This window comes from Polyodon spathula, chromosome 44 (assembly GCF_017654505.1).
Source record: "Polyodon spathula isolate WHYD16114869_AA chromosome 44, ASM1765450v1, whole genome shotgun sequence".
NCBI classification, from domain to species: domain Eukaryota; kingdom Metazoa; phylum Chordata; class Actinopteri; order Acipenseriformes; family Polyodontidae; genus Polyodon; species Polyodon spathula.
The window spans coordinates 2,363,223-2,379,191 of record NC_054577.1 but is presented as its reverse complement, the minus strand read 5'-3'; the positions used below and the strand labels follow the sequence as shown (position 1 = coordinate 2,379,191).

Below are 15,969 nucleotides of genomic sequence, written 5' to 3'. Positions count from 1 at the left end.
TACCAGACCTCTCTGTGCTTTACAATGCTTCCCTATGCTTTACCAGGCCCCTCTGTGCTTCGCAATGCTTGCCTGGGCTTTACTATATTTTCACTGTGCTTGATTACACTTCGCTATGGTAAACTTGTATAAGGGAGTGTAGCACAGGTGAGATGTATTATTTTGTGAGCTGCAAGCACTACAATAACGCTGGCTCATGTGATGCTGGAGGCCACGTTTACCGGTTGCCGCGGGTGACGATGACCCCGTTCTCCGTCGAGAAGGCGTCAGAAGGCAGTCCCTGACGGTTCCAATCTCGGACCACCGTCGGCTTGGACAGGAAGTTAGCGAAGCTGAAGCTGGGGGAGCAGGGTATGGTCAGATCCCGGATCTGAAAAGAGTAAAACCGCGTTCAAAAGGGAGAAGAGTCATCCTGCGCAGCTACAGCTAGGGACAAAGAAAGAACTAATTTTTGCTTCATAAAAGTTGAATGAAACCTGCTGAATAATGTTATGTTAACATACTGAACTACATCTAAATGATGTGCAAAATGTAAAGTTAGAAATTGCACCCAAGTTTATTAGATGTTAAAATGTAATATAAAACCAACAATCACTGAAGCAATTTAGCAGCAGGTGACCGTGTGTAGTTTAAACGGGTCAGAGAACGGTGTTTGGAAACGGGGGCTGGATTGATACTTGACCGATACAGACCTGTCTCCAGATTTTCGAGACGATCTCGTCTCGGTAGTTGGACAGGAACGGACCCATGTAAGAGAGGAAGGCTGCAGCCAACAGACAGTCTCCCACCAAGTACCCCATATCTTCCGCCAACCCCTGCAAAAAAATAAATAAACGCTAAATAAATCACGAACGGGCACTGGCTGAAGCGTACCAGGGGCGGCAAATCAAAAGGTTCTATTTTATTTTTAAAACCAACAAATGACAACAAACACATCCTGGTGCTTGGGCCATTGAAATCTGAGAATGTAGCTGTGTGTGTAGCAGGCTCCCTCCTGCCACCTCAAGACCCCACCTGTTTAGACTGCGCTTGTAGATCTCTGGATCCACCCCTCCTGCCCTGCACTGGACTTGCCTGACCTCAGCACCATGTCACTGGATCCTCAGCTGATGCGCTATCCTTGCTCTGCTAATATGTCACTGTAGAAGTAACTCGTTGTAATCCTAACTTACTGCATCCTAGCTCTCACTGTATTCTAGTAGTATTGTTGCACTTACTGTAAACCCTACTGTATTTAAATATTAATCTTACATTGTAACACCTGTAAGTCGCCTTGGACAAAGGCATCTGCCAAATAAATCAATAATAATAAAATAATACTTTGACAGTCTCCTCCCAGCGGATCTTCTCGCCGGCCAGCCCTGAGACTAGCTTGGCGGCCCGGTCCAGTTTCATCTCCATGTCCTCGGACTTCAAGCGCAGCTCCTCTTTCTGAGTCAGTTTCTCATCGTAATTCTTCTTCAGTAATTCCAGCTTCTCTCCCACCTGAGAGACACAGAGGAAATCTGAGCTGTAATGCTTAAGCTGCAGCCTGTGGAATGAACTCATTTCAATGCTTTTATAATGCTTCACTAAATTCCAGCTTTGCTATCCGTTTAACAAGGAGTACCCCAGTGACGCTTTATAAAAGGACAGCGTCTCGTTATTAACATTTTCATATTCTGACGTATCAACAGGATTACAAACCAACACATATCAGAATCAAGCAGAGCTCCATCCTTCAGGTGAGACGCAAAACAAACGAGGTCCTATTGGAAGTGACTCTGCAGCAGCAGCAGCAGTTGTTGATGATGCAGAGTTCACCCCCCTAGTCTCTAAGTCGATTTAGATAAAAGCATCTGGTAAATGTCTAAATGATAATAATAATAATAATACTCTGGCGTTAGGGTGTTGTTCCCCTGATAGTATGTAATGAGGTATAGCTTGGTACCGACCTCTCTGAGTTTCGCCTGTGCTTCAGCCAGGTCCCTCTGCTTCTCAGCCAGCTGCTGCATTGCTCCATTGAGACGGGCCCGCTTGGGCTCCACCACTCGGTAAATACGTCCGTACACCTGCAAGACAATTACAAATAATAATAATAATAATAATAATAATGTATTTATTATCAATTATATTAGTTAAGTAACATTTAGAACTACACTGATCACCCAGATCCGCTATTAATGAATACTTTCTGGTTTACTAAGTAAAGATATTCTGTACATGCCTGGTTGTTTGGGTCAGGGTTCGGGTTCGGGGGGCCCGTCACTCACCTCCATGGCTCGGACCCACATGCACAGGGACTTCGCTGCCAATGAGACTCGGCCGATGATCTCAGGCTGGAAGTCAGGCTGGGTGCAGTACTGCCCAATCTTCTTCAGCACGCGGTCAGAGATGTTATCCTTGTCAAAGTGCACCAGCTGCTTGATGAAGTTCGACTCACCTGCGAGAACCCAATCACTAAATCAGTCATTTAGCAGACGGTTTTATCCAAAGCGACTTACAAAGGCTAGGGGGTGAAGTATGCATCATCAACAACTGCTGCTGCTGCAGAGTCACTTCCAATAGGACCTTGTTTGCTGTACGTCTCATCCGAAGGACGGAGCACAAGGAGGTGAAGTAGTTCAGTAGACAGTGAGTCAGTGGCTCCTGGTATCAAGCCCTTTTCTTTAACCACAGCAAGAAAACCCAGGGTAGGTTTGACTTTCTGAACATGTTCAAGAACTTATAACCCATATTCCCTTTTCAAACACCTCCCTCCCCCTTGTTAAATATAATCCTTTTTAAATACCCCAATGCTAGGAGTTAAATTCCAGGAGAGGAGGTATTCAAAGTTCTTAAAGAATGGGGGAAAGAAACAGCTCTGATATCATCTTATGATGGCAGCAGGGTCTCTAGTTAATAGACTTGCTCACCCAGCTGCCTCTTGGCCTCTGCCCAGGTCGGCTCGTTCCCTCGGAGAATCATCACAGCCTGCATCACCGTCTCCACCAGGACGGGGGGGCGGCCGTATGACTTGATCTCCGTCATGTCCTTCTTGTTCAGGGACTCGAGAGCCTAGCAAGAGACAGCAAGCCGTCGTCAGTTTAATTAGGCAATGCCAGTTTCACAAAGCTACCACTAGCAAGCAAGCAAGCAAGCAAGCTGGCTCTCTTATTTATTTATTTTTTTTAACTGTTTTCAAAAAACAATATTTTAAGATTAGTAATGAGAATTAACTAATTTTGCTTCATGAAGTTGAATTGAACCTGCTGAATAATGTTACGTTAACATGTTGAATTACACACCGCTTTGCAGTTTTCCATATACCTAACAATTTTTTTTTTTTTAAATGTTTCCAAATCTAACATAAAATGCTACTGTGCTACAATTATGGTTTCCGCTAGACTTTTCTTGCAATATCATTTTTGTAGTTTCTCTGATTACACGATGTTAAATAAAATACCTAAAATATGTTCATCTATTTTTTTTATTCTGTCTCAATCCTAAAATTGTAGGTGATGCGAAACTTTTCATCGCAGCTGTATATACTGGAAAAGAAAATCCAACAGGAGGATAGATTAAAGTGGGAGATACTACGTTTTTACCGTTGTATTGTAACCCCGCACGGACATAGCCGTGCTCGATATGACAGCCATACCTTCATGGCCTCCTCTAGCGCTGGCAGGGCCTCATCCAGGTCCCTCTGTGCGTTCTCCGCCATCGCTTTGCACTTGATCTCCTCAGCGCCGATCTTCTCACTGTGCGCTGTCACAGTCTGAGGGGACGCAGGGGGTTCATCAATCAATGAACAAACCCCAAAGTGACTCTGCCACCTCTCCCCTCTGCCTCCTCTCCCTCCCTCTCTGTTATAATGGCCAGTTACTTCTCCCTCTATCGCTGAAACTCTGCCACACCCACCATGCAAAAATATAGTGGTAAACCTTTATAAAGGCTGCCACCTCCCTCTCTCCCCTCTGTCTCCCCTTCTTCTCTCTCTCCTATTCTGTTGCCTGTGTCTCTCAGTTCTTCTTGTTTATGACCCCATACCCTCTATCTCTGAAACTGTGCCACCACACCCTCTCAGCCTCTCCGGCGTCTCCCTTCTCTCTATCTCTCTCAACTCTTCTGTTGCCTGTGTCTCTCAGTTCTTCTCGTTTATGACCCCATACCCTCTATCTCTGAAACTCTGCCACCTCTCCCCCTCTTCTCCCTTCTCTCTCTCTCTCTCTCTCTCTCTCTCACCTTCTGCTGCTCGTCGGCCTCTCGTTTCTGCTGCACGATGATGACCAGGTACTCCTCACACTGCTTCTGAAACTCCGCCACTTTCTTCTTGGCCTCCTCCAGCTCCAGGGACATGGCCTGCACCTTGGTCCGGGTCTCGTCGATCTTGAACAGGCCGTTCTGCAGCTTGTTCACCTGGTTGCCCAGTTCCTTGCGCTTCTCCCCCAGCAGTCTGGACGAGGGCAAGGAGGAGAAAGCAGGGTCAGTGTGGGATCATACGCATCATACACATGGGAGGAGTCATACGCAAAAAACACTCATTATCATATAATAGACGTATACCCCCCCCCCCAACTCAACTTGACCATCATGACAGTAAAAATAGACATAATGAAGCGTTCTTTCCTTTGTATAAGTTAGTGATCAGCAGATGTGTCAGCCACATGAAGAGCATAGCGTGTGGTTTTTGCTAACTTTACTGTGCAGAATTTTATTTTATTTTTTTCTATGGGTAAATATCAGGACTTTCTTCCTATGCATCGCGACGCAGGACATTTGCTAGGAAATTGGGACTGTCCCAAGCATATAGGGACTGTTGGCATGTATGCTAGCAGACAGTGGACAAGTACATCTTAAAGGACATTAGCAACCAGTAACACTTTGACTAAGCAGGAATTAGTGGTGTGAATTTTGCACTGGAAGAAACAGCAAAATATCAAGATGCATGTAAAAAGAACCGTACAGCAGCAACATATGCAACCTCAGGGACACCTTTACTACAGATAGGAAGATTCAATGAATCAATTAACACAAGTGACTCAATTAAAAAAAACTATAATTTCAGGACAAATTACCAATTTAGCTATTAAATAAATTCTACCGGTAATATTGGAAAAGGGCAAATAAACCAGCTGTACCCAATTAAAAAAAAACCCTGTTTAAAACGTCTCCCTGGCAGCACACACTTTTTATAGCCAGACACCAGCTCCAGGTAGTTGGTTGGCGTGACGTAGTTGTGCCGTCGCAGTTCCAGCTTCATTTTCTGGGAATACTCAGCCACAGACTGGTGCACGGTGACAAAGACCTGAGACACTTTGCTGTTTATCTGGAAAACCAAAAAAAAAAAAAAAAAAAGGGAAATGTAACTTTACACGAAGTGCAATTCTTTTCCAGGTTTGTCACGCAGTGTAGAAACAGTGCGCCCTGTAACTAAACGTGTTGGAACAAACACTCCATCATCCCTTATACAAGTGTCCCAGGGCTAAAAGCACAGGGAAAGCAAGGTAAAGCACAGAGATGTCTGGGAAAGCATAGGGAAGCATTGTAAATCACAGAGAGGTATAGTAAAGCATTGTAAAGCACAGAGAGGTCTGGTAAAGCATAGGGAAGCATTGTAAAGCACAGAGAGGTCTGGTAAAGCATAGGGAAGCATTGTAAAACACAGAGAGGTCTGGTAAAGCATAGGGAAGCATTGTAAAGCACAGAGAGGTCTGGTAAAGCATAGGGAAGCATTGTAAAGCACAGAGAGGTCTGGTAAAGCATAGTGCAACAATGAGAAAAGCCTGGTAAAACTACACAAATGCTGTGGTTTTAAAAGAAACTAAGTCAAACATTTTGGCTACTGTGATTCACCAGAAGAAGCTTTTGTTCAATTGACTTTGTTTCTTTTAAAGTTTGCCCCCATCGCGTTGCACAGGTAGGTTTGGTTCTTGCCTTACCCCTTCTATTGCCCCCAGGGCCATTCCTTCCAGGTACTTCTCTGCCACTTCCAGCAGGGCATCTTTCGGCCACTCACAGAACCAGTCGATGGTGGTGCAGTTCACGAGTGCTGGGTACTGACGAAGACGGTTCCTTATGGAGTAACAGGAACAAGTAATAATAATCTTTATATAGCGCCTTTCATGGTGGACCACCACCACAAAGTACTTTACAAGATACGAGACTAGGGTGTGTGAACCATGCATCAGCTGCAGAGTCACTTACAACAACGACTCACCCGAAAGACACAGCACAAGGAGGTTCAGTGACTTGCTCAGGGTCACACAGTGAGTCAGTGGCTGAGCTGGGATTTGGCCTCAGCTGTAGACTGTTGGCTGCACGGTAAATGAACCCCTCCTCTCACCTGAACGGGTCCCCCACAGGGCTCATGCACAGGACGATGTGCAGGTTGCTCCTCACTCTCTCGATCAGGTAATTGAAGATACTGTCTGGAGTCTCCGGTAGGCTTTCTGCTTTAGCTGCTTCCACCAAGGCACTTTGAATCTGCAGAGACATGGAGGAGTTAGGATGCATGGTCCTTAAACCACACAGGCAACCCCCATTGCTGAACTGCTCGTAGCTAAAGAAACTGCTACAAACCAGTTTCTGCGTACATCTACAATGGGTAGTTTCAAAATACCTGTTACAGCTAAAATTCATTTTAAAGCAAGATATTTGACGCTACAGTTATGGCTGAAAGTTTTGCACCACCTAGAATTGGAGCAAATATGAACGTAATTTAGATCTTTTATTTAACATCATGTAATCAAAGAAACTACAAAATGATATTGTAAAATAGCCCGGAAGCCATAACAGCAGTACAGTAGTACTTCATGTTAGATTTCGAAAAATGTCACATTTTTCACTTTGTCAGTTTTGTCGTTAAGTATACGGGAAAACTACAAGGCGAGAAGGTGTGCAATTCAATATGTTGACGTAGCATTATTCAGCGGGTTTCATTCGCCTCGAGGTAGCAAAATGTGTTAATTCCATAGGGTGATGCAAAACTTTTGGCCAGAGCTGCAGACAGATTCCTTGTGATTTTTAGGCAGGTGGACGAAGTCTCGTACTTCCTCAAACTCATCTGCCTTGTAGAGATTGGGCACCTCCCCAGAGCTCAGGATGTTGTTGATATCCTCTAAGAAGGACTCCTCCACGATCTGAGTGTCCGGAAACAGAAACACTGTGGGCTTGTTGTCAACTCCGGTCTGACGGTACAGCTTCTTGATGTCTGAAACGCCGGGACACAGTGCAGTATTATTAATTAGTCATTTAAACAGACGCCTTTATCCAAAGCGACTTAGCGAGACTAGGGGGGTGAACTACACATCATCAACAACTGCAGCTCACTTCCAATAGGACCTCGTTTGTTTTACGTCTCATCTGAAGGACGGAGCACAAGGAGGTGAAGTGACTTGCTCAGGGACTCACACACGCAGCGAGTCAGTGGCTGAGTCTAGATTTGAACTGTGAACCTCTTTTGGTTTAACCACTGGATCTTGCTCCCCCCCAGCCCCCCTCTGCCTTTGTTACCTTGAGCACCAATTTCCCTGCTCCGCAGTGCACTTGAACTTTTCGTTTTTTTTTTTTTTTTGGGGGATAATGAACCATTGTTTGCTAGACAGAGAGAGTATGCAAGTCTCTGACCTGCTTTCTTTCCTCTCCCCCTCCTCCTAACGCACACTGTGCCGTTCTGCTTCTCTTAAACTGGGCGGAGGTCCTGATTAAAGTGTTGTATGTATTAGATGGAAGGATCTTGAACTGCCTTACCTCAGCAGTCCAAGAATATTGCTAAATAGGGGTCTGTGAAACTGGCCATGCAGGTACTTGACACACACCTGTGATACACTGTTGTGGCAACTGCTAAATTTTATTCATTTTATTACCATCCCCTTAATTTTTTTTCACTGTAAGGACTTTCCTGTTATCAGAAGCGCACCGCTAAAACCATGGCCAAAAGTTTTTGTAATTTTTTTCAAGAAGTACATGGAAAAAACTAAACATTATTCAGCAGACTGTATTCGATTTTATGAAGCAAAATCAGTTAATCCCACAGGGTGATGCAAAACCTTTGGCCATAGCTGTACACTGTCTCCTGTAACACGCCGTGTCAGAGGTGGCTGCGGAGGATGCACAGCCAGTGTGCGAGCGGGGAGAGCCAGCGCTGACCTTCTCTGAACTCCTGCCTGCGGTAGATCTTGGTGACCTCGATCTGGAAGACGTCGTATTCGCAGATGAAGGAGGAGAGGCGGGAGAGGCTTTGCCTGCCTGAGCCTCCGATCCCAATCAGGAGCATGTTCCCGCGGGGCTGGCTGACCACACGCACCACCCGGGCAACTGCAAACACGCAGACAGCACGGCTCAAAACACAGAACTGCACACGGTTAGAACATATACAGTGTTTGCATCATGATGCCATTACACTATGTATTCTCATAAAGCAGAATGCAAATTGCAAGATCTCTTATCTGTGTTACTGTATATACCTAAGTTTCCTCGAGGCACACTATGTAAAATAGGCAGGGCTGCGCTGATACTCTTACTCGGAATTGCCTTTGAGAAGTACATCCATTCATTAATGCGTTGGTTTCGAAAACAGAAAGCTGCCATTCCTTCACCTTTACAACCTTGAGTCCCAATCCCTGTTATTATACATAGTAAGCAATGAGGAAACTTTAGTAAAAAAACAAAGCAGACTCTTCACAAAATGTGTGTATTAATTATTATACATAGTGATATAATATATCGCACTGAGGAAATTGGGAAAATTAAAATTTTCAGCAGCGTCTTTCATTTCTCAACACCAACACAAGCAGAAGAGCTTTGGTCTAGCAAATTGCTACTGCGCAGCTAGCTATGTGACGCTCCGAGTAGGGACACCAGCGGCTCGCGAAATAAAAGCCACGGCGATCAACAGTTGATCAGTGGATTAGTTGTTGATACTGACTGTGCTCAATGGCGTCTCTGAAGAGCACGAGGCTCATGGGCACCACCCCGGGGGTGGTGTTGTAATCTCCCAGCTGGGTCTCCATGAACTGCTTCAGAGCTTTGAAGTCCACCAGGTCCTCGTACACCCGTGGCTCCCGGGTAAAATCACCTGGAAAAGAGAGAGGGAGAAGGAAAGAGAAAGAGGGAGAGGGAAAGAGAAAGAGGGAGAGAGAGGGAGAAAGAGGGAGACAAAGAGAGAGAGAGTGACAGAGGCAAAGCGAGAGAGAGAGTGAGAGAGAGAGAGTGAGATGGAAAGACAGAGAGAGAGAGAGAGAGAGACAGAAAGAGAGAGGGAGGAAGAGATTGAGGGAGAGAGAATGAGAGGGGGAGGAAGAGAGAGAGAATTTCTACAAATATTCTGTTAAAATAAAACTAACCTTTTCTAAAACAGTTGAGAAAACGATTCAATCAATCAAAACAAGCGTTAAAAATGAAAGCGCTTAGCTAAACATTCCTTAAAAGTCTCAACTTCCATTTGCCCAGGAGAAATGATGCCACGTGCTGTACTGTGATATAAGATACAGCTGAATCTTACTACAGGAAAATAAATCACTTCAGTGCTGGCGCAGCTTTTTAAAGGTGAGGTTTACCGAAAATGGGAGGCTGTTTGTTGGGGCAGATGTTGTGATAGGTCTGGCTGAACAGCGAGCCCAGTTTCTCAGCCATCATCCCAGTGAACGTGTCCATGTCGCTCTGGTCAACGAGGCGATCTGAAAACACCCTGGCATGATGCAAGCAGAACGAAACCATGTCAGTGCCACCTTTCCGACTCGGAAATTCGACAAGGTACTGCAGTCCAGTTGAAACGCGAACGGGCGTCTGTTGAACGTCTCTAAGTGTTAGGTGGCTGCCTCTGATCAAAACGAGAGTTTGTTTTCTCAAGCACACTCTATGTGCAAAAGAAAGCGAGCGAGTGCAAGAGAAAGTTGCTCTCTCAACTTGATTAGAGGCAGCCACTGAAACACTTAGAAATATACTGAGTCATTACATCTAAAAAAAAAAAAAAAAAAAAAAAAAAAAATTAAAATTGAAAAGTGGGTACTGCTATATGGGTTCTGCCTTACAACAAAGTCCGCAAGAGAGGTACTGAGTGGGAAGCGGGCGCTGTGGCCACACAGCTCCTGTAAAGGGAGTAGCTCACGTCAGCACCAATGCATGGTTATTTTCCAGGCGCAATCCTGTGCCCTACCTGAAGCACTCGTGAATCCAGAGCCGTGTGATGCTGTGTTTGGTGTCGTGGAAGTCTCTGTGAGCCCGCAGCATGCCCTGGAACACCTGGGGGACAAAGCAACGACGTCACTTTGGCATCCTGAATTACATACCGCTTCGTACTGACAAAAACTGAAAAATGTGAAATTTCGAAATCTGACTTGAAATACTACTGGAATACTATTATGGCTTCCGTAATACCCTCATTGCTTCTGTATAAATCTCTATACAGCACTATGAACAGCTCTCATTGCTGCTGCACTATGAACAGCTCTCATTGCTGCTGTATTAATCTCTATACTGCGCTATGAACAGCCCTCATTGGTTGCTCTGTTACCTTGGAGATGTCCCTCAGGTTGAACAGGTAGTGTATTTTGGCCGGAGTGGGCAGGAACTTCTGCACAATGGCGTTGTAGATCTCCAGCGTGGCTTGAGCGACCACGTTCCCAATGGGCTTCACCTCCTCCTCAAACTCCTGCAGCTTTTGGTTGATCATGGCTCCGTAAATACGCTTGATCTGAGACTCCTGCAGTGAGGCAAAGAGAGCGGCGGAATCAGACACAGAGATGGTTTTTTAGAAAATATTAATAGTTCGCAAAATTACGTCAAGAAATTACCGGTTCATCTGCTAGTGTACGATAAACAAGCATCAGTCGATATATACATACAGCTCTGGCCAAAAGTTTAGCATCTCCTAGAATTTTAGGGTTGAAACATAATAATAATAATAATAAATAATAATAATAATAATAATAATAATAATAATAAAAAAAAACCTATATGATCATAATTTAGCTCTTTTATTTAACATTATGTAATCAAAGAAACTATAAAATGATATTGCAAAAGTCTACCGGAAGCCATAATACTAGTACAGTGTTTCATGTTAGATTTTGAAAATGTAATTTTTTTTTTATGGAAAACTACAAAGCGGTATGCCATTCGATATGTTAACATAATATTAGTCAGCAGGTTTCATTCGACTTTGTGAAGCAAAACTAGTTAATTCTATAGGTGCCATGCAAAACGTTTGGCCATAGCTGTGCACAAGCTGTGGTTAAAATGAAAAGGTCGACTCAGATTTAAATAATTTAATCAAAACCCGCATCGCTACACTGTCTCTTTACCCACAGAACATGGCCCTGGCTCCTCTTCTTTCTTACCGTGGGGAAAGTCATGTTGATGAGGTTGAATTGGCTTTGCAGGCGCCCTGATATGTGAGTCCTCCCGCCACCAGGGGGACCCATAGCGGCCATCAGAAACATGTCCTGTCAAAACAACAACAAATTCAAAGACAGTCATCAAAGTCCCTCTAGACTACGTTTGCTGCTTGCCGTTGAATTTGGGGCCACCTTGCCAAGCAGTTTAGAAGGTCCTTGCATATATGGGGGGGGGGTGGATTAATTGTCAAAGTATTGTTTGACAATTAATTACAAACTCTTGCAAGATGCGGTGTTGTTTTTTGTATTATTTTTGTGCTTCGTCTGTGTATTTTCATGAACTCAATGTAAAGGCCAGCTAGTGGAAAATTATTGATAAGGAGACACATTCCTTATTCGAATATTGTCTGGGTTCTTGTAATCATCCGTACCGGTGTCTCTGTGTTGTAGTTTTTCGGAGCAATATATTTTATTAGCAAGGTGCATGTGTGTCAAATGCATGGATTGTGAGTCACTTTATCTTAGAAAATTAGAAAGAGAGGAAAGGTCTGGGAGGAAACCAAGCTGCGCTGGAGAAGACCTGTTGAAAGAATGATGTTACCACAGGTTAGTTATAAAAAGGCTTGTTTATAAATCCTCTGATAGACCAGAGAAATGAAGAGAAGACTGCACACCCTGTCGTCTCCCAAATTAGTTAATTATGCACATAAAATGCCTTTATAGTATTTCATGTTGTTCTGTAAGTCTAATAAGGCATTCAGCTTGGTTAATCCACAGTGATCCAGATAATAGCACAGAGGTCCTGGTGAGAACAGTAGAGACAGGGCGCTGTCGCATCGTTACGAGACGGGCGTGATAGTGAAAGCGCAGTCGCTCTTTGCTCACCTTCACGTACTTGACGGTCTGTTTCTGCCGGTCGTACCAGAAGCCGTAGTCGATCCAGAGGCGCACCAGCTCCAGGGGGGGCTGGGAGCCGAACGAATCCTTGGCAGGCATGTTGAGATCGTCCATGAAGGTGATCAGCTTCTTCCCACCCACGGGGACGTACACCCCCTTGGTTCTCTTCTCAACGCGGCTCTCAATGATGTCCTGGACGTTGTTCGAGGTGGTCTGGGGAAAACAAATTTAAATATTTAGATCACTTTCAGGTGTAGTCCAGTGAAAAGGGTGTGACTGCTTGATTTAACAGAGATCATCCTAATTGGTATAATATATGAACTACAGCTCTGGTCAAAAGTTCTGCATCACCTAGAATTTTAGGATTGAGGCATAATTTTATATATATATATATAATTTTGATCTTTTATTTAACATCATGTACTCCAAGAAACTACAAAATGATATTGCAAAAAAGTCAACTGGAAGCCATAATAGTAGTACAGTATTTAATGTATTTCAGTATTAAATGTCATGTTTTTCAACTGTTGTCCGTTTTTCATTAAGTTATGGGGAAAATTACAAAGCGGTGTGTAATTCAATATGTTACAGTAACATTATTCAGCAGGTTTCATTCGACTCTATGACGCTAAATGAGTTAATTCTATATAGAGGTGGATGCTCATTTACAGGACACCATGTGCATGGACTGAATCTCTTAGCTAGCATAAAAAAAGGGGGATTTTGAGAAGAAGACTTCTCTTCAAAGGTCTTGTATGATATGTTTTTGGAGTCATCCTTACCTGGGCGGACATGTTAACAGTCAGAACTGACCACTTGGACGAATCGAGGGACTGGAGGGCATTTTGGGCAACCGAGGTCTTCCCAGTCCCAACTGGACCCACCAATAACACTGGACACTGGTTGGACACCAGAGAGCTCACCAGGAAGTTATAGCGCACGGTATCAACGGTGGGGACCATGATCTTATAGAATGGGGCGCTGTGGAAACCAAAAACCGAACACAGGGTTCAAACAACAGCGACATGCCAACCTCCGCGCTGTGCCATGTGTTGTTGTTGTTGTGTTTTTGATGGATTAAATAAAGGTTTGCATACATGGGATTTGGAAAGAAGCCAGTCTCATTAAAATCAGATGTTATTTAATCCATTAAAACAGACAGGAAAAAAAAGCATTCTTTAAACAACTTGCGTGAGTTAAAGGAGTTTTGGGAACAGTTATGTAAATGAGACTTGTTGGTCTATCCATGATTTGAACTTGATTATCCCTAGAATGCAGCGTGAACCAAACTCTTCACTGCATTGCTACAGCTGTGGTCAAAAGTTTTGCATCACCCTCCATATAGAATTAACTAATTTTGCTTCATAAAGTTGAATGAAACCTTCTGAATAATGTGACGTTGACATGTTAAATTACACACCTCTGTAGTTTTCCATAGACATTTTTTTTTTTTTTAAATGTGACATTTCAAAATCTAACATGAAATATTACTGTACCACTATTCCATTAGACTTCCTTTTTTGCGATATCATTTTGTAGTTTCTTTGAGGATGTTAAATAAAAGATCTAAATTATGTTCGGATAGGTTTTTTTTTTTTTTTTGTTTTGTTTTTTTAATGATGTCTCAACCCTAAAATTCTAGGTGATGCAAAACTTTTGCCCATAACTGAATGCATGCTATGCAGAACAGAAATGTGGGGGAAAAAAAAGGCTTCAGCCTTTCATAAAGAAACAGATAATCCTCACGTACTTTTGCGGGTACCTCCACCCCTTGGGAAGTTTATCCTCAAACGGGGCCCAGGTCTTGTTTTTGGCATCCACGTAGTACTCATAGATAGTGTCCTTGGGGGATGAAAACAAAATAGTATTCTCAGAAAGGAGGAGTCATCCGCCACTCAAACAAAGTATCTGAATGAAATTAATAACTACTGCCAGCATGCAGGACACGTGTCACTTGAGGCTACTTTCCCCTTAAACAAGGCGCCCTGCAAGGTGGAGGCAGGGGATTCAAACATGAAACGATACGGGGTGAAGACAAAAGGGGGTATTATATACATTTTTTGAAATTTCAGAAAATAAAGTTTCCAATAGGCAAACAGAAACATACATTAATAACATGGACTCAACACCACTGCACAAAAGAAAAACCCAAACACAGCCTGCTTTATTATACAGCTCCTTTCATAGTGGACCACCATCACAAAGCGCTTTACAGAGGCAGGCTGTGAACTGTGCATTATATGCAGAGTCACTTCCAATAGGAGATTGATTTAACATCTCATCCGCTGAGCACAGGGAGGTGTAATCACTCGCTCAGTGTCACACACAGCGAGTCAGTCAGTGGCAGAGGTGGGATTTGAACCGGGGACCAGCCCTGGACTTTAACCACTGGACCATGCTGCCTCCTTATTACCCTATGAACACAACCTGCATGATGCGTTGGGGTGGAACGATTCATTGTGTGCTACATTCAAAATCAGGTTTTACGTAGCTAGTGCGACTAAAGACCATTGTCTGTCAGTCCCTTTCACTGTGAAGGATGAAGCTCTACTAGGACGACCTTGCTGCTTATCAATAATGACTGAAAATCACTTGATTTTACTTGATTGGCTGCACTCTTTAGATTTGTTCATCATGACGTGTTACAAGGGCAAGGTTCGGAGAGGTGAAGGCGTTTCATCACGATGTGTTACAAGGGCGTGGCTTGGAGTCGTGACTCATCCTCACCTTGTTGGGGAAGGTGCCCTCCATCTCTCGGAGGAAGTTGTCTATCTTCTTGCGGCCGTCCTCGTCCACAGCGGCGCACACTGACCAGATCATGCTGAAGGTGAACCACAGCTCCACCATGCGGCTGTAATTCTCAGTGTCGCTCGGGTTCACCTGAGAACAAATTAACAAATACATAAATAAACAATACTAAATACTATATATATATATATATATATATAATTATTATATATCTCTATATATATAGTAATCAATATATACATATAATGGTAATTTTTGTTATTTGTTAAGATCCGGAATTCATCCTTTGGCTTCTTACACATAAGGACACAGAAACATATAAAAAAAAAGTTTGGCAATGAGAAAAGACCATCCCCCTTTAGAATTAACTATAACGTTGAATGAAACCTGCTGAATAATGTTACGCTAACATATTTAATTACATGATGTTAAATAAAACATATAAATTATGTTCATATAGGGTTTTTTTTTTAGTTTTTTTAAGTGTCCTATATAAATTTTTATCAGGGTCAACTGATTAGACCCAGAGAGGTAAGGTTCAGTGTGTGAGAGAGTCTTCGTTCCTCACCCCATTCTCCGGAGTGGCCAGGGCCTCATACAGTTTGCACAGAGACACGACCCCGTTGAATTCAGCGATGGGGACCAGCTCCCTGCAGTTAGCCTTCTTAAACTCCATGATCTTGTAGATGAATTTATCAAAGAGCCGCTGAAGGGGTTCCGCTTCCTCCTGAACAACAACACAGAATCATGAACTCGACTTGTCTCTGTTATGGTAAAAGTCCAATTATGGGCAGAATTCAAGATTTACTCAAGAATAACCAAGTGCCTTTACCAATAAGCTTTTGGTAAATGTCCAAAAACTGGGAACCGCATTGCAGTTTAGTTGGGCAGCTTAACTATTATTATTAGTTTATTTGGCAGATGCCTTATCCAAGGTGACTTAAAAGGTGTTACAGAGCAGTACAGAGTTACAATGCAAGATTAATATTTAAATACAGTATAGTTTAGGGTAAGTGCAATAATACCT

At 43.3% G+C, this 15,969-nt stretch overlaps 1 protein-coding gene across 1 annotated transcript in view; it reads right to left on the bottom strand.

Annotated features, from left to right (window-relative positions):
* The window catches only part of dnah2 (dynein, axonemal, heavy chain 2), a 68,757-nt gene that overhangs the window by 13,947 nt on the left and 38,841 nt on the right, over positions 1–15,969 (bottom strand). The window contains exons 46-68 of the mRNA XM_041237421.1: positions 15,511–15,669; positions 14,922–15,074; positions 13,945–14,036; positions 12,977–13,175; positions 12,183–12,407; positions 11,301–11,405; positions 10,475–10,663; positions 10,118–10,203; positions 9,519–9,649; positions 8,888–9,037; positions 8,110–8,277; positions 7,011–7,171; positions 6,305–6,444; positions 5,901–6,033; positions 5,148–5,287; positions 4,204–4,414; positions 3,620–3,736; positions 2,895–3,036; positions 2,253–2,422; positions 1,935–2,051; positions 1,321–1,485; positions 693–815; positions 222–370 (exon numbers count right to left, since the gene is read on the bottom strand). Of these exons, the coding sequence (XP_041093355.1) occupies positions 222–370; positions 693–815; positions 1,321–1,485; positions 1,935–2,051; positions 2,253–2,422; positions 2,895–3,036; positions 3,620–3,736; positions 4,204–4,414; positions 5,148–5,287; positions 5,901–6,033; positions 6,305–6,444; positions 7,011–7,171; positions 8,110–8,277; positions 8,888–9,037; positions 9,519–9,649; positions 10,118–10,203; positions 10,475–10,663; positions 11,301–11,405; positions 12,183–12,407; positions 12,977–13,175; positions 13,945–14,036; positions 14,922–15,074; positions 15,511–15,669 (3,425 nt within the window). The remainder of the gene's footprint in view (positions 1–221; positions 371–692; positions 816–1,320; positions 1,486–1,934; positions 2,052–2,252; positions 2,423–2,894; positions 3,037–3,619; positions 3,737–4,203; positions 4,415–5,147; positions 5,288–5,900; positions 6,034–6,304; positions 6,445–7,010; positions 7,172–8,109; positions 8,278–8,887; positions 9,038–9,518; positions 9,650–10,117; positions 10,204–10,474; positions 10,664–11,300; positions 11,406–12,182; positions 12,408–12,976; positions 13,176–13,944; positions 14,037–14,921; positions 15,075–15,510; positions 15,670–15,969) is intronic.